The sequence below is a fragment of the Talpa europaea genome (genome assembly GCF_964194135.1).
Source record: "Talpa europaea genome assembly, chromosome: 7".
Lineage (NCBI taxonomy): Eukaryota > Metazoa > Chordata > Mammalia > Eulipotyphla > Talpidae > Talpa > Talpa europaea.
In genome coordinates this window covers 45,286,557-45,310,161 of record NC_140074.1, presented here as the reverse complement: position 1 = coordinate 45,310,161, position 23,605 = coordinate 45,286,557, and the positions used below count along the sequence as shown (strand labels likewise).

At 43.4% G+C, this 23,605-nt stretch overlaps 1 protein-coding gene across 2 annotated transcripts; it reads right to left on the bottom strand.

The window, feature by feature from the left end:
- Nucleotides 1-271: 271 nt before the first annotated feature.
- On the bottom strand, nucleotides 272-23,605 carry PSAT1 (phosphoserine aminotransferase 1; the record flags this gene model as incomplete). 2 transcript variants are annotated; one of them, XM_084238590.1, is made up of 9 exons in its annotated part: nucleotides 272-377; nucleotides 1,179-1,316; nucleotides 10,152-10,280; nucleotides 12,521-12,690; nucleotides 14,130-14,302; nucleotides 15,070-15,275; nucleotides 17,454-17,523; nucleotides 18,465-18,525; nucleotides 23,546-23,605. In XM_084238590.1, 9 exons carry the CDS (start codon nucleotides 23,603-23,605, stop codon nucleotides 272-274), a joined length of 1,113 nt encoding a protein of 370 aa, XP_084094716.1. The 2 variants fall into 2 exon arrangements, with proteins under 2 accessions (XP_084094716.1, XP_084094717.1); XM_084238591.1 differs by lacking the exon at nucleotides 1,179-1,316.

Here is a 23,605-nt window from a genome sequence, read left to right as displayed (position 1 = left end):
AAAATAAGCTGTAATGTGTTAGAAAGCTAAAGGAAGACTTTTTTTAATGCTTCCAGTTCAAGTTAGCATTAAGGTGGTCCTTAAGTCCCAGAGGCTTAGCAAAGCTGTGGATGTTTTGCTGTTGTTATTTAAAAAAAGAAGAATCTATAATAAGCATATTCATTTGAGAGGGAAAAAAAAAATGTGTTTGGTTAAGATTTTTAGCCATTCCCAAGTTACTTCAAATTTTGTGCCTGGCTCAAAGATGGACACTATATTGGTTACAATGGGTTCATAGCTGATGCATCTCCAAAAAATTCTTCATGAAGGCTGCCAGCTTCTGGACATCTTCGATGGTGACGGCATTATACAGAGAAGCCCGGATACCTCCAACGGACCTAAGATGGCCAAAGATGCAGCCAGGGAGAACAGAGGCATTTAACTTAGTATTAAGACAACCCTCTTTCCAGTCACCCGCCCAAGCCCCTCGGCACAGCACTTGAGGCCTCATGACCAACCTCCCACCTGAAAGCCCCCACAGGTGGCCAGGAGCTGCAGACAATCCCAGTCATTAGAAAATTCTCCCTGGTGCACTGAGAGTACCCTGTGCTCACAACAGAACTTAGATTAATTCAGCTATTTAGGTGACACTGTTTATGCCTGACTTCTTAAAACAGAGCAGCCATATAAGCAAGCCTAAACTATGCAAGCTAAATTAAGTGAAGTGGGAGATTATATGCACCAAACCAGTCATGAGCCAGCCAAGCGGGGGGCTGGCAACCCCTGCAGGCAGGGATATCACTGCTCCTATTCATGTGTGAGGACGTGTATTTTTCATAGAGTGAGCAGGAATAACTATTCTATCTGATGCTCAGGTGGAGCAGCAGATCTCTATTACACCACAACAGGGTTGTACAGCCTCATCATAGGTGGGATGGCAACCTCTGTGAGCAGTTTGAGATTTTCCAGGTAATTTTGACAAAGCAGCTGGAAGATGTGGCTCTGCTATGCTTTCGGCCAGGGAGTCATGCTCAGGGTTCTGTAAGCCACAAGAGGAAGACTCGCCCCTGTAGCAATGGTTTTTCCCCCCAGTAACTGCTAGTCCCCCAGTAACTGCTATTCCAGTTAACTGCTCCTAGATCTGTTTTGTTCTGAATGTGAAAAACTAAATCAATTTTCTAGACTGGGGGTATACTCACCTATGCCCTTTCAAGGAGATCATACTGAGTTCAAGAGCTTTGTCGAGAAATCTTTTCTCTAAAGCATCATCTCCTTTGGCGTTTCCAATGCGGAATGGAATATTCATCTTGCTTCTATTCTGGGGCGCCACTGGACATCTGAAAAACATGTTTATTATTCCAGCTACTTTTCTGAAATGTGCAGACTGACACTGACAAGTTGATACAGCAATGAAACATACTCCTCCCTGCCTTGGAGAGAGACATTCTCTTCCCCCTCTAAATTTAACAAATCTTGATTTATATGTTTTACTAACTTCCTGTTTTTCTTTTCCTTGCACTCTGAGGGCAAACGACCTCACTTCACAATAAAACCAAGGATGGAATCTTGCAAAGATAATGTCAGAATTACTGACAGGTGGTGACAAAAACAATCTGATGTCAACAAATCACCCGAAGCTTATGTGGCAAGAACATATGTGCTTATGTGCTGGCCCTGGCCTACACCCTTCTTTCCTTTCCTTGTAACTCTAGTACAATACCCCCACCCTCTGCTAGGAGCAAGAAGACAGTATTTCAGACTCTGGTCTGCTACTCTCCTCATCTGTCAATGAATTAATAAACCTACTTTCCTTGTCCTCAAACTTTGTTCATTTTATTGGTTAAGGGGACTGAGACCAGGAATTCTGGTATCAAAATCAGTATACAATTCAAAAAAAAATTTTTTTCTGGATGCAAGCAAGATAACTGGAAAAAAAAATTGCATCGAGACATTTATAGTTTATATAGGGAGACCAGTTTTGCATATGGAAGAGTGATTATGCTTTCTCATGAATGATTTGTATTCACTTCCATGAGCCTCAGTTTCCTCATGTAAATATTGGGGAATAATACCACCACTTCACACTACCTGTGATGGTGCAGTGGTGTAGCATATATGAAGCTTCCAATGCACAGCAGCCACACAACAATGTGAGAGTCTTTCTCTACAAGGCTGGAGGGGGGGGGGGAGATAGGTTGATCCTAATCATGGCAGGAAGACTTTAAAATAATGAGAACTTTCAGGGCCTCCCCCGATGGTGCAGGGGTTAAGTCTCAACGCTACCAAGCTATTGCCAGCCACTGTGGCATGAGTTCGATCCCGGGCCAGGGAGCTAACCCACAATGCACAGCAGACCTCTCCTGTCTCACCCACTGCTCTCCCCTCAGCAATGTATTTCAATAAATCTAACTGTTCTGCTCCCCAATCTATCTGGTGAACCCACCCCGCACCCCCCACCCCGGCCCTGGCACCTCTGGCCTACACTTCAGTTCTTGTATGCATAAATAAATCTTCAAAAAAAACCCAAGAACTGGGCCTCCCCGGTGGTGCAGCGGTTGAGCACTGGGTTGAGAAGCTGCCCAGAGCCTCTGCAGCGCCAGTTCGATCCCCGGCCACCGGGCGAGGGTCACATATGAAGCACAGACCTCTCCTGCCTCCCGCTGCTCCCCTCAGCAGTGTACTTCATCACTCTGCCTGTTCTACTCTCCACTCTAGCTCTGGTGAATTCTCTCACCCTCCCGTACCTCTGACTGTACCCAGTGCTTGTATAAATAAATAAATAAATCTTCAAAAAAAAAAAAGCCAAGAACTTTCAAGGCATTTTCAAAGCACTTCTCATACTGTATTGTCCCAAGGTGTGTGACTTCATCCACTGCTGTGCCTCATCCACTGAAAATGGGAAAAATAATGAAACCTACCTCATAGGGTTTGGGAATTAAGTGAGTTAATGGTTAAAGACAATTTTTATGATATATTTAAAAATGGCCGCAACTTCTCTGCAGCCCTCCCTGTAAAAAGTTGGGTTCAGGTCTCTACCTTTAGGTCTGGAAGGGCCTTGTGATTTGCTTTGACCAAGAGAATGAAACACCAGTGGTGCCGTGTAACTTCCAAGCCCAACTTACAGTGATGCAGTGCCTATGCCTTCTTAAAACACTGCATCCACAGCAGTAAGCCCAGACTAATCTGCTCGAAATGAGAAGCTCAGAAAACAGCCAGCACCAGGTGCCAGACTTGTAAGTGAGGCCATTTTAGATCCTTGGCTCCAGGACAATCACCAGAAGACTTTGGTTGAATAATTGACCCCAGGTGAGACACGCAAAAGAACCATCCTGCTGACCCAACAGGCCCAACATGCTGACCCAAAGAACCAGACGCAAAAAATGTTGTTTTAAGTCACTGTCTTGGGGTGTTCTGTGATGTGAAAACAGGTTATTGACACAATGTAGAACAACGTTGGGACATAGAAATGCTATATAAGTATTTGGTAAATTCACTAAATTCATCTTTTTATTCCCAGCAACTTGTCTATGGATCATAGAGACTCAGAAATGAATGAGGAATGAGTTGTTATCCAAGGTCAGTATTTGATTTTAGTTTCTGATATGGAAAACAGGCAGTCAAAATTATTTTCCATTGACAACCAAAGGAGACAAATGGAAGAAGAGCTGACGTGCTGCTCTAGAATAAAAGAAAAGTGAAATAAGTAATAGTAATGCTCTTTCTCCATTTTTTTCAAGCAGATCCTATTTTATTCTTACACATTCAGGGTGGGATTTATTAAAATTAAATAGCAAATAAAAGCAGTGCATGAAAGCTCCCATTAAAAGTTATATTCTCCCTGAGGGCATGTGTACAACATTTCTGTTAAAGTTAATAGGAGTCAAGTGCTTACCTATAAGCAGGAGACAAAAGAAGGGAAACCAAATATCTGGTAATAGGCTTTGAGTCTGAATTCTAGTGCCCCCTTTTTCATGAGGTGGTAGGTTTTGTACTTGACATTTAAATTAAAAATTCAGTGGCTACTCTCTTTTGATATTCTGCTGCCTCAGGCTCCCAAGGTGAGGGTCCAATTATAGAGGTGTAATATCAAAGGGCATATCTAATTTTAAGTGGAAAAAATTAATAGGAGGAAGAATTAAGAATCCATTTACAGCTGTTGTTCTGCTGCTATAAAATCTGTACTCACAGTATTTACAGCAAAACAGGTAAAGGGGGGTCAAAAGGTACAAACTTCCAGTTATAAAATAAATAAGCTATGGGGTGTAATGTACAGCATATGTAATATATTACGTATTTGAAAGTTGCTGAAAGAGTAGATCTTAAAATTTCTTACCACAAGAAAAAAGTCTGCAACTACCTATGGTGACCAATATTAACAAGACTGACCATGGCGATTATTTCCCGAACTATACAAATAGCAAATCATTATACAGTACACCTGAACCCCATGTCTTATGTCAATTATACATCAATTAAATTTACAGTTCTGCACCCCAAATCAACCCATCCCATCAAGAAATCAGAGGCTATCAACTCAGCAAAGAAGTCATAAAAGCTACACAGGGAAGATTAAATCGCCATGCGGCAAATATTTACTCAGTGTCCAAGAATGTCTCTAGAATGAGGGTGAGGGGAGGGAAAGACGATTAAGGGGATTTAACTGTTCCCTATCTAGTGAGACAACAGTGGAAGGAATTGAAATCCCAGGTGAGAAGTGCTGTAACAGCACAGAGCTGTGGAAACACCCAGAGAAGACAGAAAGTTTCCAAAGGAGGGAAAGGTGTTAGGGCGGATGAGATAAAGGGAGGGCATCCTGGCAGAGAACTGCACCTGCAAAGAAAGGCCCTCAAGCCCCTACCCAGCAGTTTCCGTAATTCAGCTGGAGGGTGCCGAGCAGGGGCCGGTTGGGAGGACCCTACAGATGCGCTCTGCTGGGAACTGGACGGGACCCTTAAGCAATGAAGAGGTGTCGGGATTGCACAATATGAAACCTGAGTTTCAGCAAAAGAGCTAAAGCTCAGAGGGGAGACCAGTAGGTAGATAAACCTGGAGGCAGAGAGCCCTGCTCGAAAGCGCTTACAAAGAACATGGTAGGTCAAAATGTGACCTTGACAGGGATATTGGGGAGCATCAACCATCAGCTACAAACTCCAACGCCAACAGGAGCCCTAAGTGAGTAGCCCGGCCCAGAGTGACAGACGCAGCACAAACTCCCTGGGTTACGTTTTAAATGTGAGTACGTATTCTTCACAGAGAAACTTGCTCTCCCCTTTTTCTTGAAAGGCAAAGTTTCTATTTTCCCACTTTTGGAGACACCAGGATTATGTAACAAGAAATCTAGATTTTTAAATAAGCTTCCCATATCCCACCACTGGCTCAAACTGTGCCCTTTAAACCCCATGTGGGCCTCACCAAAGCACATGTGGTAAGCTCAGGAGTTACCAGTAGATTCCAGAGGCAGGCAGGGGGCGCTGCCTGACCTGACTGTGTCGGGAGGCAGCAAAGAGAAAGCACCAAAGCTGACCGAAAGGGCTGGTATGGGGCCCTGTTGCTGCAAAGGGCAGGTAAGGGCAAGGCCACGGAGACTTACAAAAGTGTGGCAGTGTGTCCATGGCGGGGGCCGCTATGGAAGGTCTTGGGAATTACTGAAAAAGCTGTCCCATGGCTCCATCAATGTAGGAAATCTGGATTAACAGGCTGGATTACTCCTCCACTACTTGGGGTCTTTAGTGTAGATTATAAGCCCCCGGGAGGATAATTCATAAAGGAATAGTTTTCCCCAAATATAGTGAATTAAAGAGCTCTTTGTATATCCAGGACTGGTGCTTCAGAATGCCCGCTGAGGGACAGCAGCCTCCCCCAGGTAGCAGAGGAAGGGAGTGTGTGAGGGGAAAGGTACCACTTCCCTGAGAGACCCCCTTTCACAAAGACTGTGAGAGAAAGGAGGTAGTTGGAAAAAGTGGCAGACCATGGCAAGCGACTAGGAATCCTTCCTTCACTGTGATGTACAAGGATTTATCAAAAACAAAAGGAAGAAGGAATAAGGAGAACATCCTGAGGTGAGAGAAGCCCATAAAATAGTTACTGTACCTCTCCTTACTGCCTGATTTCTTAAATAAAAATTTCATTTTAAATTTGCAAATTCATTTTAAATTTGCAAATGAACATCTAGAAGGGAAATACTAGTATCTACCATCCCCTTCCCATCGAGGCAGCTGCCATTAACAGCCTGGTGGGCCTTCTTCATTTCATTTTATTGTATTTTCTATTATTATTTTATCTTATTTTTGTTTTTTTACATTTTAAAAGGACATTTATCAGGAAAAGAGAAAGAAAAAGAGGCATCTGCATAGTCACAGGTAGGTAGGAGCCTGCTTCATTTTAGACACAAATGTGTGTGTGCTCAAGTATCTGTGTGTGTGTGCGTGTGCATGTGTGTGTGTTCATACATACATGAAGTAGTCACAAATAGAAATGTGGTGGTTTTACAAGAGGAATAGCAGAGACCTCCCCTTTTCCTCTTGCTTTCTTCCATTTGGTCTGATAACATCATCACCTCTTCTCATGGGTGCTCACACAGACCCTCATCCTTATTTCTCCTGGTGTACATTATTCCAGGTCACAGCTGGATCCTCTGTCTTTCCTGAGCCCTCCTGACAGACATACTGGTTGTCTCCAGATTTCCCCCCGACATAACCGCTCCTGCACTGGACTTGCAGGTGTTAGTTTCATGCACACCTCTCTGCTCAGAGTATTTACAGAGGGGAGACCCTAGCAGTCAAAATCCTCAAAAAGCAAGACAGTTTCAAACTTTGATAGGTGCTGCATGCTTTGCTCCCAAATTACCCAAATTTATACTCAACACACCAAAAGTATGTTCCCTTACCAACACCCAATGCTGTCAATCTTGGTCATTTCATTAATCAGACCAAAAAAAAAAAAAAAACCTCTTGGTTTTAATCTGCACTTCCTATATAGAAATTGGCATCACCATATCTATTAGACAGCCACATTTCTTTTGACTTGTTTGCCCAGACCATTAGTAACCAACCCCACACTTTTTCACTTGGTTATTTCTTTTCATTAATTGTCTATTAGGTTACTTGCCTATAACAAGTAAGCTAAACTATATGTTATATACTATGAAATTTTCTCATGTCTGTCATTTGTTTTAATTCTGTTGCTGATGTCTTAAGCTGACTAAAAAAACTTAATTTTTGGGTAATTAAATATGTCCTTTATTTTATAACTTATTTATAGGAAGGCCTTCTATACGCCCTACGCATGAACAGAAAATCTTCCTTATATTTCTTTATACTACTTTAATATTTGTCTCTTGCATTTAGATCTTGACTGATTAGAACTTATTTTTGAGTAAGGTGTGATGTAAATATTTAACTGCAATTTTTGTTTAAATGGATTATCAATGTTTTAATTATTTCCTTAGTTCAAAAGTAGAGTGAAGAATTTTCTGAAAACTCAGTGAGCACAGAAACAGCTAGTGGCGGTTTCTGAGGAGAGCCAGCGAGGAAACCTGCTCTTGACTAACAAAGTCCCACAGGAATGTCACAAGCCAGGATGTCATTGCCAGGCAAGCAGCCCAGGAGGTAGATAGAAGTTACCAGAAAGAAGTTTATTCTGAAGAGGACACAAGATCTGAGGCAGGGGTCACAAATAAGTAATTGATGCATTTCCTAGGAGGAGGCTGCCCTCTGGAAAAGGCCCAGAGGTGAGTGCTTAGAGCTAAAAGCTTGCAGGGGGAAAGAATTTCAGGGACTTTCCAGCAGCAGACTCTTTCTTATTTTGTTTCTAAATCCCCAGATTTTCCTCAGAAACATCGCCATTCTTTCTGTCCTTCTACATTTTGCCTAAACATCTCCTGAGAAATATTCATGGAGCTAAAAGCTTAAAAAAATTGCTCTCCCCCTTCACATCAGTAGCCAAGGGCTTTCACTCACATCCTGGTTCTGGGTATTCTTGAGTCAGAAAAGATAACTTTTTCTTCTGGGTACCCCCAGAGTCTATACATGGCTAGTCCAGAGTTGTTGCTTAGGAGTCATTTACAGGGAGGGAGAGAGGGAGGACAAGGTGGGTGTCTGGGTGGGTAGGTGGGTAGGTGTATGGGTGGGAAGATAAATGAGCAGGTAAATGAGGAAGTGGATTAAGTAAGTCCTTGAACCTTTCCACTGACTGCTTTTCCAATCCCAGCACAAGTCACCCTCTTCAGGCAGCCCACTCCTAAGCTTTTCTCTCAGTGGCAGAGTCCATTTCCTGCCTTTCTAAAAACTCCTCAAAATACTTCTGCCCTCGGGCCTCCCTGGTGGCGCAAGGGGTTAAGCACTGCACTATGAAGCAACCCAAAGCCTCTGCAGCACAAGTTAGATCCCCAGCCAGCCAGGGAGAAACCCACATGGCAAGGCAGACCTCTCCTGTCTCACCCACTGCTCCCCTGAGCTGTGTAGTTCAGTCAATCTGCCTGTTCTGTTCCTCACTCTATCTCTGGTGGATCCTCTCAGCCCTGCATCTCTGGCCTGTACCCCAGCTCTTGTATGCATAAATAAGTAAATCTTTTTAAAAAATACTTCTGCCCTCCTAAATCTATTGGCACTCAAGGCTCAAGCTCATCCAAAAGGCATCTCGTTATTTCCAGCCAAAAGACTATCTTCCTGCACCAAATTCATGACTCACATTTAACCGTTAAGCTATGAACTCCTTACACCATCTATACATGTTAAAATGGCTCCAGTAAGTGCTGGTGGTGTCATATTTCAGAGTCTGGACTTGCCTCTGTTGCAGAGACTCACAGAACAAGAAAAAAATGTCACTGCATGCCAAGAACTTTAATATAGCATGCTGCTTTACCCTAGCTGTCCAAAAGTACTCCCACGACCCCCACTCATGGGTGGTTACTAGTTAAGATCAGGGCATTGTTTACCTCTGCCATGTGGCTCACTGAATTCTTAAAGAGTTCCCACATTACTATGAGCCAGATATTTTCATTACTATAGACCAAATCCCAAGAGTAAGGGCCACTAAAGGGGTTCTGACTTCGAAAGTATGTTTATGTATATAAAACACACAAATACACATATGTGTGCACATACACACACACACACACACACACCCCATAAAGTTTAGTCCCCATACATCTGTCCCCTCCCCTTCTTCAAGGAGAGGAAATAAGACACTGTACTAGGTGCTTCACATCTGACATTTTGAGGAGGTATCTAGAGTAGGGGTTGAATGGTGACTCCCAGAAAGGTAAATGTATGTCCTAACACCCAGAACCTGTGAATGTGACTGCTTTGGTAAAATGGTGTTTGCAGATTTAATTAAACTACATACCTCTCCTAGATTATCTGGGCAGGCCCCAAATCCAAGGACCTGTCCTTATCAAAGACAGAAGACACTCAAAGAGGCTATGTGAAAACAGAGGCAGAGACTGCGGTGAGGCAGCCACAAGACGAGAACACCTGGAGCCACTGGAGACTAGAAGAGGCATGGATCAGTACCTTCCCCTGTAGTATCTGGAAGCAGCAGAGCTTTGCTAAAACCCTGATATCAAAATTTGACCCTAAGAACACTAAGAATAAGCCACCCAGTTTGAGGTACTTTGTTCCAGGACCCTAGGAGATGAATATAGGGTCCACATGCTTCTCTACCCAACACAGGAAAGTCCATGGTCAATACAGAGCGAATCCACTGGTTACAAAAACATTTAATTACAAGTCAATTATCCACAGTCATTCCATTCACAGACCACAGGCCTGGGATGGGGAGGCAGTAAATGCCCCTAAAAAGGGTAACTAGCCCAGAGGAAGGAGCCAGTAGTGGGTGTTTATACCAAGGGTATCTAGTAGGCATCTTCAGGTAAATTTGGGAACTTCCAGCAGGTAAATGTGCTTTTTCCCAGGGGCATATGAAGCAGGGAGTGGAAGAAGGGGTCTGGGCATCATCCTCAGGGCCCAGCACTACCCACCAAGACACAGACCTGGGAGTCCTGCTGTGGAGACATAGGACTAGCCTTCTGCTCATGGGACATGAGAGCACCTAGCTCACAGCACTTCAACATCTCAGAGAAAGGGGAACACATCCATTTTTCAAAGATACCCAGCATGTACACCTTTTTACGTTCATGAGAGGCAAAATGTGAAATAAATCCATCCACTTACACATAGAATCCTTGAGAGTTGTCAATAATATCATAGATCATTTGCGACTTGATGGAGCTGAGCTTCTCCATGGCCGCGGCACCACCATTGTTCTTAATCCACTCCAGGACCAAGCCCATGACATAGATGCTAAAACCAGGAATTAAAAAAAAAAAAAAATCCACTTAGTTCAACTTTGCAAAGCAAACTGTTCTTTAAGTTGGACTAAAAACATCACTAGATGCAGACAAAAGTGGGTCGTGAAGCCAGATTTAGAACCAACTGGATTCCATGCCTGAGGGTCATTCAGAAAAGCAGATACTTCACAGACATCACGTGAAAAGTAATCGAGCTGAGCACTTTTCTAAGAAAAAAGCTCCCCCAGCTGGCTGTCCTGCTCAGTCCTTGGATTCCCGGACTCCAGGCTTTCCCCCCTCCTCCCAAGCCAGAGAAGGGCAGTATGGGGTTGGTACTCACCCCCATTCTGATGAGAAAGTTGGTCTAGGTTAGGTCTCTGTTCCTCACTAGTTACTTTACCTCATTCTACAGCTTAAACCAATTTATATTTATACACTTATGGGTCCTGTTAGTCATGCTAAGTAAAAACTATTTTGTGGGATTAGAAGGGAAGGTTCACATCTTTGGTTTATCCTCTAATTGGGCTTAGCGTGTTCTCCTAAAGGGTTAAACAGAGTGACTATGCGTTCTTTATTCCACCCCAATTCACTGCTCAGGGTTACAGGGAACTATGTGAGGGCCAGTTATCCAGCACAGTTCAAACAGACTTCCCACGGCTTATGGTCCTTTGGCTCTGATTTTCAAAGGAAAAAAAAAAAAAAAGCCTTCTTTTCAAACTTGGACCTTTTCCAGGGCTTCTACGTGACACAAAGTTCTGAAGTGTTCTGGGTGCCCTATCACTTACTCTCAAGGATCAGGGAGGGTGTTTTGCCAGAAGCTTTATGTTCCTATTTGAAGGGAATGTTTCACTGGGTGAGCTACTATTCTCTGACTGAGAATGTTTAAATACTACAAGTGATCTCTTTTTTAAGTCAGAGTTTAGGGTAATTGCTCAGTTTTACAGACTTAACACTTTTTTCCTTTTCTTTTGAGATAAAAGAAGCAATGCAACTTATAGGGGGTGTTTAACCCAGTTGCTCACCTTTTACACTGACTTGATTTTAATCAAATATGTTAATATCCTCTATGTGGAGTTAGCACGTTCTCCCCATGTCTGCATGGGTGTTCTCTAGGGTCTCCAGTTTTCTCCCACACCCTGAAGGTGTTCCCATTAGGTCCCCTGGTGTGTCTAAATCGCCCAGCCCTGAGTGAGTATGGGTGGGGCACAGTGGGCCTGCGATGGAAGGGTGTCCTGTCCAGAGCTGGTCCCTGCTGAGGGCGCATGTCCACATCCCCAGACGGATGAGCTCTGGCACCTGAGACTCTGAGCTGGTATAAGTGATTTGGGAAATGAACAAATGAATAAAAACAAATCATTGTTCATTATTAGAAATGTCTATAGTCTTTGTAGAAGTTTAGTGATACCTTCGTGATCAGAAATATGCCGCTGGAACTTAACTCATTTACATCAATTAGCCTCTGGTCAAAATGGCTTCATTCTATGGTGTTTCACGTCAAGTCAGACAAGAACCCCTCAACGATGTTAAGTGAGGACTGACTACACACTACATCACTGAATCCTCGCAGCAACCAAATGAGGAGGGCGCTACTAGTACTCCCAAAGAGCCTGCTGTGTACCAGATGGGTTAAGCAAGTTGCCCAAGGTCACACAGCTAATTAAGTAGCAAAACCTCTTTGGCATTTATTAAATCCTAGGTGGCATAAGGATTTTCACAAAACACCTGAATCTGGAAGTCATAAGATCATGGGGCAGAGCAACCAAAAGCACTGCTATGCACTCTTCTCACTCAGCTAACAGCAGCCAAGCCAAGAGGACCCCTGCAAATTGGGATAAAAACCAAAAAAGTATTTGTTCCAAGTCAGTAATGTTTACTGCCAAATAGGCAGCTTCATGCAGTCCAGAGAGAAAGAAATCCAGGAGGGAGGCATGACCTTTGAAAGTCCTTCTCCAAGGCTGCCCTGCTTGTTTGAGAGGCAGCAATGACACCACATCTGCAGAGAGTTTTGGGGTTAATGGTGAACCAAGGTTACCAAGATCAAACAAAAACACCATCCCAAAAAAAGAAAGGTCTGAAAGGAAACTTGACCAAACAGTGCACAGAGGATAACATGCACAGAGGGGTGGTGAATTGAGCAAAGATTCCTGATAGGCTATCTGGGGTCACCGGTTCATGGACTCATGCCCGACTTTAAATCCCCTCTGCTGTGATGGCAAAGCAAAAGCCCCTCCACCAGCTGAAGCCAGAAGTTACCTGAAGCACGGGGGGGTGTTGTACAAGGAGCTGTTCCCAGCCTGCACTTTGTAGTCTAGGACTGAGGGGCACTCTCTGAGCGCAAAGCCCAGCAGGTCCTCACGGACGATCACCACCGTGACCCCCGCGCACCCCACGTTCTTCTGGGCACCGGCAAAAATCACACCAAACTGAAAAAGAAAAAAAACACGAGCTATTTTAGAAGCACTGAGTCATTTTTCATCAATGTATTCAAACTTCCCAACCTCTTTTCAAAGCACAATTCTTAGGAGAAAATGATTCTATTCCAGGCCTGTTCAGAGTGCTTTCCACTGTCTAAAGGATTCTCTATCTGGGATAGCAGATCAATACTTGAGAGTTCGGAGGCCTGCAGATTACTTAGCGGCCTGCTCCTTCTCACTGGTAAGATGCTAACCTAAGTTTATTACTGTAAAAATCTCACACATACTCATGTTCACTCTGTGGACAGCTTTTTGACATCCAAACCAGTCTTTAAAATGCGGCTACTACTTGTCTTTCTTTTTTTTTTTTTAATTTATTTACTATTTATGTATATAAGAACTAGGGTAGGCCAAAGGTGTGGGGAGTAAGAGGATTCACCAGAGACAGAGTAGGGAACGGAACAGGTAGATCTACTGAAATACACTGCTGAGGGGAGCAGTGGGCAAGACAGGAGAGGTCTGCTGCATCATATGTGGGTTAGTTCCCTTGCTGGGGATCGAACTCAGGCTATCGTAGTAACAGTGCTGAGGCTTAACCCTTAGGCCACCAGGGAGGACCCCTTTACCACAATTTTTTTCAAAAAGGCATACAACCATTTAGTTGGCACATTTTTAAATGCCTTAAAGGAGGCCTTATACTCCTTTGCTGCATGCACCTGGGTGCACTGCCTGCCTTGGGGTGCCACTGGGAATGTCTGTATGTCTTGTCAATGCTCTTAGTAGGTACAAGGCCAGCTGAGGCTCCTTTAGGCTTCCTAAGCTTGGTAAAATTGGCATCTTCCCTTAAAGAAAACAAGCCACTCCTAATGTGCTCACCAAAAAAGTCTTCTAAGAGCCACTCTCAAAGATAGGTAAGTTCCCCAAGGACAAATGTGCCCTGTGAGGCCATCATTAACTCGGCACGGGGAGTGCCAGCACCTAATCATTCTTTTTTTTTTTTTTAAAGATTTATTTATACAAGCACTGGGTACAGTCAGAAGCGCGGGAGGGTAAGAGAATTCACCAGAGTCAGAGAGGAGAGCAGAGCAGGCAGATTGACGAAGTACACTGCTGAGGGGAGCAGCGGGTGGCAGGAGAGGTCTGCGCACCATGTGGGACCCTCACCCGGTGGCCTGTGGGATCCTCACCCAGTGGCTGGGGATAGAACCGGAGCTGCAGAGGATGCGGGCAGTTTCGCAACCCAGTGCTCAACTGCTGCGCCACCGGGGAGGCGGTGCTACTGCCCCAGCACCTAACCATTCTGACAACCCACAAGAAACATGCAATTGTCAGCCTGCTCACAGACAGCTGTTGTGGGCAGGAACCCCCGGACCAAGATTCTCCTAGCCCCTCCTGCTCTAGTGAACATTAAAACCCTGTATCCCCAGCCCACCTTTTTTATACTCTACCTTGGAAACATCCACTGGCTTGGATAGGAAGTTTGAGGACATGTCACAAACCAGCACTGCTCCCTTGACATCAGGGATAAAGTCAAACTCCACTCCATGCACAGTCTCATTGGCGCAGTAATACACATAGGAGGCATCAGGATTGAGGTTCCAGGTGCTGGGATCTGGAATTTCTACCACGGAAAACAAGTTAGAGACTTCACTTTCACTCCTTTCTCCTTAGGTGAATGGGATTCAACCAGGAACAACAGCCCTACCCAGAAGTCAAAGACTGATTCCAACAAATTCACAAACAAAAGCACTTATTCACCTGGCATAACAGTCACCACCTATAGGATTGATCTTACACTCCAACTACTATTGGGAGACAAGATCTCTTTAAGAAAGGCATGGTGGATATTTGATTTTTCTTGTCTATTGATAGTCAAAAGTTTCCTCTTAGAGACCCAGCCTTTCCTAACCCTCAGTCCACGTGGTTCCAGACCCAAAAGTAGCATTCGACTTAAGCATGACCAGGTAACTAATTTGGTTTAGGACACATGGGGCTGTTATTGGGAATGCTTCAGCAGATGCATAAAATTTGACAGAATTCAACAATATCCTGAGTAGCTGCAAGTCTTCCTCTAAAAAGGATGGGACAGCTTTCCTGATTATAGAGCTATCATGAAGGACACAGGGCCAGGACCTGGGGACATTATTGAGGCCCTTGATCAAGCCATACCTAAAACCAAACCATCCCATGGGCTTTTCAGCTAAGTGAGTTTCTACAGCCGTCAGTTAATAGTCTTAACTTAGTACAACTATCCAACCCAAATGGCATCAAACTAATTACGGACAAGGTGAGAAAAGAATTAAAAATTGCAGACTTCCTTAGGCGGGATACCTGATATCTGAATAGGGACCACCATCCTCAGTCCACAGCTCAGCTCCCAGCACTTACTTGTGTAACTCCCCAGTTTAGGGTAGACGAGATTCACAGTCCCAAACTTCTTGGCTTCTTCAGCAGCTTTAGCTGACCAAGCTCCGGTCACGACATAGTCAGCACACCTTCCTGCTTTCAGGCCAATTAGGTTTAAGGGAACAGCACTGAACTGGCCAGATCCACCTCCTTGCACAAAAATCACCTTGTAGTTGTCTGGAATGGCTCTGGGCAGAAGCACAGATCATAGCAAATACATAGATTCACAAAATCCAGGATAGAGAATGTGATAAATCGTTAGTACTTTATATGCTACAAGAAATATGATAAAGTTCTACTACCACTTTGCCTTCCCCAATTCAGTCATGTATCTATTCAATCCCAGACAACTATTGGACCCTGAGGGGGAAGTCACGAGTATTGTTTGGACAGAAGCTAGTAACACCTCAGTGTTCTTTTAGGAAGTGGCCCCTCTGCATCTCAGTCCACAAGGTTGGCCACTACTGAACCCCAGATGTGGGGAATGAGCACACGACACAGCATAGCCAACAGGATTTGGTTCTGAGACCTCTGATTAAACTTCTGGGAGAAAAACTGTATCAGTTGGGCCTCCCTGGTGGTGCAGGGGTTAAAGTCTCAGTGCTATCAAGCTATCAGCAACCACTGGTGCATGAATTCAATCCCCAGCCAGGGAGCTAACACACATGGCTCAGCAGACCTCTCCTGTCTCACCCACTGCTCCCCTCAGCAGTGTATTTCAGTAGATCCACCTGTTCTGCTCCCTATTCTGCCTCTGGTGAATCCTCTCACCCCCTGCAACTTTGGCCTGCACACCAGTTATTATATGCATAAATAAAATAAATCTTTTTAAAAAAACTGTTTCAATTGAGGAAAAGAATAAACTCATAGGAGTTAATCTAGCAACCACTGGTGGCCTCCTGGTAAAACTAACACATAACCAAGGAGAGTCAGATGTTGGAGAAAAAGTCTTCATGACATCACCTTTCTGTCATGTCACTTCTGTTATGAGAGGTGACACACTCCCCTTTTTGCTTTAGCCAGGAGTTGGGCTTCAGTCACTCGTAACTAAAGTCCTAAGAGTATCCACAAGTATCATGCTATGAACCAAGTGAACACTGGAGAGGATCTTTAATCATGTTTTAGGTTTAATTGTATAACCACATACCAGATATACATGGAGATTAACAGTGAAACTTTTTGACTCCAACATAGAAAATTATGCTGATGTTTAGAATGGCTATAAGTAGTAGAATAAAGCCAGTCCCAAAGGGACAAGGCCATGGAAGTAGACCGAAGCCTTTTAGTAAGATCAGAATTTAGAGCTCCAGGAGAGGGACATCAAGTACCAAAGAACAGGGCAACATAAGAGGGCATGGGGGGGTAGGTGGTATGTGAATATCTGGTTCTCAACAGCATCTGTCTATGCCTGTGTTTAGTAGGGCAGCAAGGCATGCAGATGGGCTTTCAGAGGCTCTACCCATGAGCTTCAGCAGCTGGGAGAACTAGCAGCATAAGGCTGAGCTCCAGGTCTATGTTATTCAGAAGACAGGCAGTTAACAAGGGCAACTATTAATGGAAGGGCACAAGACAGGCCTAGATACAAGGAAGGAACTTGATTAGGAGAAGGGCTAGGCCCATAATTGAGTGTGGAGTCCAGTTAAAGAGGCCCATAGTCATGGGGCTTAAAGCCACATGGGCCAATGCTCCTAAAAGGTCCTCCAGGAAGGCCAGGACTGTTCTGTGAACATGACAGGGACCCAATTGGCAGACCAGGTGGTGAAGCCAAGCAGATGCTACCAGTCCTCAACACTCACACTGCCATGAGTTTCTACTGCTCTCTCAGAAAATGCCACCTAGTCTGCCCCACCTAACAAATTTTACCAGGGTAAATTGGGAAAGCTATGAAATCATTGGTACAACTCCAATTTTATTAATAAAATAATGCAAGTGTGGACCCTAACTGATGGATCCAGTACTTGAATATTTTAATATTTCCCCCAACCAGATAATTAATTCTGACAGGTAGACAGGCCCACATTTTAAGAATCAGTGAACTAGACTATAATTAATGATGCAGACAAAGAGGACCATTTCTTGTCATCTAAATCCCTTTTAAGCTAGTTTCACTTCCACAGTGCTGAAACTCTTTCCTAGAGCTAAGGATTTCAAACCTTTGGAAACACTACATAAAATAAAAATACACAAAAGCAGGATGAGGAGCAAGTTAAAAGCATTATGTACTCATGGAGTGAATTTGGAAGAATCTTAGATTTTTTTTTTTAATTATATTCTGAACATGCAGAAAATCATAAAGGAAGTAACAAACACCCTGGTGTTTAGATTATAAATAAGAGGCACTTTGGCCTTTAAAATGTCACACTCACAATAATTCCCGCACAAGAGTCTCTGTGTTGTTAATAATCTTAGCAAAATCTGATGACCTGTGGCTCATTTCTGTAAAAGGAAAGATAAACAACATGAGTTCCAGTTCAAAATCCAATGAATAGAAGTAACTTTAGAAGTCACCACAAACTTTGCAAGTAAAATAATAAAGGGAAATTTCAGCGATTTTGTATTCAGATGGTGGGCCAAGGCTCACTTGTTTAGGGGAAAATCCAATTTGCTTTTCAGGTTGCAAACACTGTAGCCTTAATTTCACAGCAGAATTTGTCAGGTGGCAAATTCACTAAATGAACCAGTTACTATTTCATCCTTTGATCTCTGTAATTTCTCACAAACAGGAAACTGTGTGAAATGGCTACTTTTTAGGACAACAGCCCAAATTCCATGGGACACTCTTACTTCACAGAAACCTAAGTGCATGTCCCAAACCCACAGGAACAAAATTTAATAGCAATGAGCACACAGTTCACCCTACAATCGCCTATATAGGGCAGCCTTTGGAAGTACCAAAAAAAGGCAAAGGAAAATTAAATAAAAGAAAATGAATTTTAGAACTCACAGGTCCTTTCCCCAATAATATAGAGAGAGGAGACAATGACATTATGAATGTGCAAGACCTTCATTAAAGGCACCTGTATTTTTAAATTTTAACAAGTTCATTTTAAAATATGGAAAAAACTGTAAGTTGAATGTGAAGCAGTATAATAAATGTTTGGGGCATTGTTCTGCAGATTTATAGTATCTTCTGATCTCAGATCCTATAAATAGCAAAAACCAATTATGCAACAGTGAGCTGAGCTGGATGAACCCCTCACCAACATTTATGCAGGTGTCAAAATTACTTCTACTGAACATGCAACCGGAGCTATTAAAATTTTAAAATCTATCTATGAAAGGTCTACAGAAGACCCTGTGAAACTTCTAGGCTTGATACATTTAAATTAGATACATTTGAAAGCTGGACATTCACAGAATCCAAAAGTAAATCTTACCAAGAACACTAATCCCAACTCCTTTGTAGTCTAATAATTCTTTTTGTAACTCTAATAATACCTAGAAGGAATAAGGAAAAAAGATGATTTTAATATACTGTGCACAGCATTCCCTCTAGACATACAAATCTGGGAAAGAGAAGGGTCCGGGAAGTGTCCGCCCACAAGGTCTGTGAGGTCTGGAGATTTCTGTCCTGCCCACAGCCAATGCCCTTACTTCCACTGTTCCCAAAGAGGCCTGCTGATGCAATTCACACACAAGTTGAGAGTGAAATTATGCAACATGATTGATGTTATGATATAGTTTTTTCCAAAGGCATGGATTTATTTGGATATAAAAATTCACTTGAATAAAACTTACTCTTGTAACTGAATCCCTAGAAAATAGTCCCTCCACAATATCATTTGCTTCTCTCTTAAAGCAAAAGTACAAAATGCATGAAGTTCTAGGTGCAGAGAAAGGGGGAAAGGCCAAGAAAGCCTAAATTAAACAGATAACTCAATTTTCTAGAGTTTTGGTCTAACTTGTTCAGCTGATGATTCATGCAGAGTGGGCAGGAAGAAGGAAGCACCTGCAACTGAAGAGAACAAATGGGCAAAAAAAACAGGAATAATTCTTAAACTTTATGAATAATTTATTGATTATCAGAGAGAATGGGGAGGGAGGGCACAATGAATCGTGGCAGAGGGCAAAGCACATTCACATATGGAAGTGTGAAGCTGTACTCCCCAAATGATAGTTAGGTAATTAGTAGCAAAATCAATAAAACTTAAAAAAAATCTTTATGAAGTTATAGATGACTGATCTCCTTTTGTACCCATGGTGGAGCTCCCCAAGAGTGATATACTAATTCACAATTTGCAGATGAAGATTCTCAAGTAAATTTCTCAATTTACAGAAATCCTATTTAAATGAAGTAGGGAGGCTACAGAAGTTTGCAGGCTTGCACAATTGGCAAGCTACAGAATCCCACTGGTCCTGCATCTCCCACGGGAAGTGATGTTGCTTCCCTAACTTGGGGAAAGGGAAAAAGTCCTCTTAATTTAGCAGCAGACCCTTCAAAAGCTATCTAAGGGGGTACTGGCTTTTGATCTGGGGAAGCAGATATGTATCTTGTCACGAAACTGCACTTTCTAAATTTCCTTTTTGTTGTACTTTCCAAATAAATCCATTTTGCTGGTGAAATAAGCCGTTGCTCATTTGTTTCAGGTCATGATCCTTGAGACTCGAAGGGTGACTTCATGGTATGCCCCTGGCCAGCCTTGATCCATCCTGTAAGATGACCACAGCCCCATAACCACACAGGGGCAATGGACACAGCACCTGGGTTTGCCATCATGGCAGGAAATGGGTAGCTGATGATGTGCTGGTCCGAGCTCAGCCTCCCCTTGCAAAACACAGCTTGCCTGGGAGAAGCCCATGGCTTTTTCCCAAAGGAAAGTAAAATGCAAAAAATTACAAACTGAAAAGAAAAACACCTATCTTTTTAAAGGAAGAAAAATTTAAAGCCCTTAATACAGATACATGCTGAGGGGCTTAAGAGTGAAGTTGACTATCTGAAATTGTCTTTAAAATTGTTCAGGTATGGGGCCTCCCCGGTGGCACAGCAGGTTGAGCAATGTGCTGTGAAGCTGTCCGCAGCCTCTGCAGCACAGGTTCGATTCCTGGCCGGCCAGGGAGAAACCCACATGGTGTGGCAGACCTCTCCTGCCTCACCTGCTGCTCCCGGCAGTAGCGTCTTCTGTCCTGCTCCTGCTCTCTCTGGTGAATTCTCTCACCCTCCCGCACTTCTGACCTGTATCCCAGTTCTTGTATAAATAAATAAATCTTAAAAAATATATATTAAAAAAAAATAGTCCGGGGCGGGGGCTCCTGTGACACAAGAGATTAAGACGCAACCTATGAAGCTATCCACAGACACTGCAGCATGAGTTCAATCCCCAGCCAGGGAGCTACCCACATGGCACAGCAGACCTCTCCTGACTCACCCACTGCTCCCCTCAGCAGTGTATTTCAGGCAATCTGCCTGTTCTGTTCCGCACTCTGTCTCTGGTGAATCCTCTCATCCCCCACACCTCTGCCTGTACCCCAGTTCTTGTATGCATAAATAAATAAATCTTTAAAAAAATAAGATATAAAATAAAATAGTCCAGGGGGAAGAGGGGAGAAAGAGAGTGTGTGAGTGATGAGCAGTAGGGATGTGTTGAAACAAAATGGGCAACATGCGAGAGTTGTTAAATCTTGGAGATGGGACCATGAATTTCAATATTCCCTCTCTGCCTTTGTGTATGTGAGAACTGACACCAAGTAAAGAGAAAGGAAATGTCTGAAAATGTACAATAGGTGACAGGAGTCCTCGGTAGAAGCATCCTGCCATCAGAGATGGTTTCCTTAAAAGATACACGTTAAAGAGGGCATCATAAAACATGATCTATACTGGGCTGCAACTTCCTTGAGAAAAGTAATATTTGCACACTGACAATTAGACCAAAAAAGCATCCCTTGACAAGGGATTCAAGAATTTGTCATTGTTTTGCAAACTATCAGATAATTAGCACTGGCTGATGAAATAAACTTTAGAGATCCTTTCCTTTACTAAACAGAAGCATCTGTCTGACAGCATCACATCTGAACTTCTGTTAAGACTGTATTTCTCTTATAGAGGGTATTCCTTGAAACGACAGCTATAACAGTTTATAGCTAAAATCATTACAAAGAGTTTTAATGATTTGCACCCCAAAACTCAGGGCAGTTTATTTCCTTCAAACTGCAGAATGCAATCACTTTAATGGGTGATAATGATTTTCTTTTAATTGAAGTAACACTGGTTTTTAACACTGCATAGGATTTGAACTCAGCTACTGATTTAAACATCTGTATTTTTACTACATCATCATGACCACTGAAGTTTAGTTTAGTTTCCATCCACCACCAGACAGCTGACCCCTTTACCTCTACCATCTACCCTCTTCCCCGCTGGTGATCATCGTTCTGATCCCAGAATCTATGAGCTGTTGAGTTTTGTTTGTTTTTTGCTTTTTTTTAATCACCCATATATGAATGAAATTACATGGTATTTCTCTTAACCCCTCTCAAAGTCCTTCCATGTTGTCAAAAACAGCAGATTTCATCTTTTTTTTAAAGTTGAGTATTCCATTGGGTAAATCTATTACATCTTTATCCATTCATCCATCAAAGGATACTTTAAGAAGTTTTCAAATCTTGATAACTGAAAATATTACTGCAATGAATATAGGGGTGCATATATCTTTTTGAATTAGTGTTTTTGTATTCAGATAAATACTTAGAAGAGCTGGATCATATGGCATTTCCAGTCTTAATTTTTGGAGAAAACCTGTACTGTTTTTGTTGTGGCTGCAATTTATTTTCCCACCAAAGGTGTATGAGGATTCCCTTTTCTCCGTACAACTAATTTTTTTTAAGTGAAACAGAACAAACTTTTTTAAGTGGAGCAGAACAGAACACAAAATCATGTATGTAGTAGTTAAAAACGATAACTTTCATAAGGGTTTTGCTTTAATTATAATTATATGCATATACTTGCTCATTTTGTATAACATATTTCTTATCATGCGTACAGTAAAAAAGAAAAAAAAACTCAAAAAGCTACTCTGGTTCTTGTAATCGAACTAAATCAAGACATAAGACATTTAAAAAACAACATCTGTCTCCCAAGTTAGAGAGCACAGGTAAGGGTAAAAATGCTCCCAAGAAAATAAATAATACGCAACTAATTGTATTACTGGTGGCAACTGCCACTGCAATAAATGAACAACAAATTACACATGGAGCAAATACTAGAAGACTCCAAACCATTGAGAGGGAAACAAGGGCAGAAGACCCAGGAATCGTGTATCTTCTCTAGCAGGGAACGCTGCATAAAAGGACAGTAATAACTGAGTGAAAAATAAGTCCTGTTCTCTCAGCTACTTGTGAGCCCTTGCTGCCCCTAGAAAAGCAAGCTGTTCTTTCCCTTCTAAAATTGTAAGATTTTCTGTTCTTACCACAACACAGAGGAGGCTCTGTCCTGGAAGTTTCTACAGGGTTCAACAATAAGCAATTGTAAAGTACTTGGCAATCCCCCATGTTGCTAAAACATATTATCAGCTTCATCTTGATTAGAAAAATAAAATTATAACAGCAGCGGCAGTTTGTCAATGTGTTCAAGGCACACCAGAGACTGCTCCTTCACAGCTGGGGTGAGAGGTAGGGTGTTAGATGTTGGGGAAAGGCAGGGAGTGAGTTCCACTTGCACTTAAAAGTCCTGGCAGCAGCGGGGCTTCAATCCTTCCTCTTGCACCCGAACAAAGTAAAGTGAACTGGGCTAGCAGCCCAAAGCCAAACAGAGTTTGAATACTCGAATGCTTTAGGAGGGAAGTCAGTTTTTAAAAAAGGGTGCAGAAAAAGGTTTTAGGGAGGGGTAGCTGGAAGGAGGGGGGCGGGGGATGTGGAAGAACCACAAGGGAAATGTTAGCCCTAGGGCTTTCAGTTTACATTTGTGAAAAACAAAGGGTCTCCAGAGCGAGTTAAACCAAACACTGCATACTTACCAGGTCGCGCGCGGGCCTCCAGTTTGCAACCCCTTGCAGTTAACACGATTCCCATTCACCACTCACACACAGTGTCCACTCATGCATCCACACAACACTGCCCGGCTCTCAGCACCGCCGGGCGAGGCGAATGCAAAGACGAGACCTTTTTCCTGCAGAGTCCCCGCCCGGGCGCGGGTGAGGCACAGCACCAGAGTCTGCAGGTGTGCTGCACTGGCGGGGCAGCGCGCCCAGGCGGGACGAGTCGGGCACGCCTCGCACGGGTAGTCGGTGCCAGGGGCAGCTGCACAGGCAAGCCTCGCCGAGCTTCTTTCACCACGAGCATTCTTCCAGAAGCCCACCGGCGAGAGCTCCTGAGCTGGGGGGTGCATGCGGCTGCAAAGCGCTTGAGCAACTCGGAGCAGGGGGAAGGGAGAGGGGGTGCTGCGAGCGCCCCGGGTTGGGATGCACCGCCAGCAGCCTGTACTTCCGCCCCGGGCTCGCTCGGGCCAGCTCCCGCGCGGACTTACCGAGCGTGGCAGCTTGGCGGGCCCGGCCCCGAAGTTGACCACCTGCCTCGAAGTGTCCAT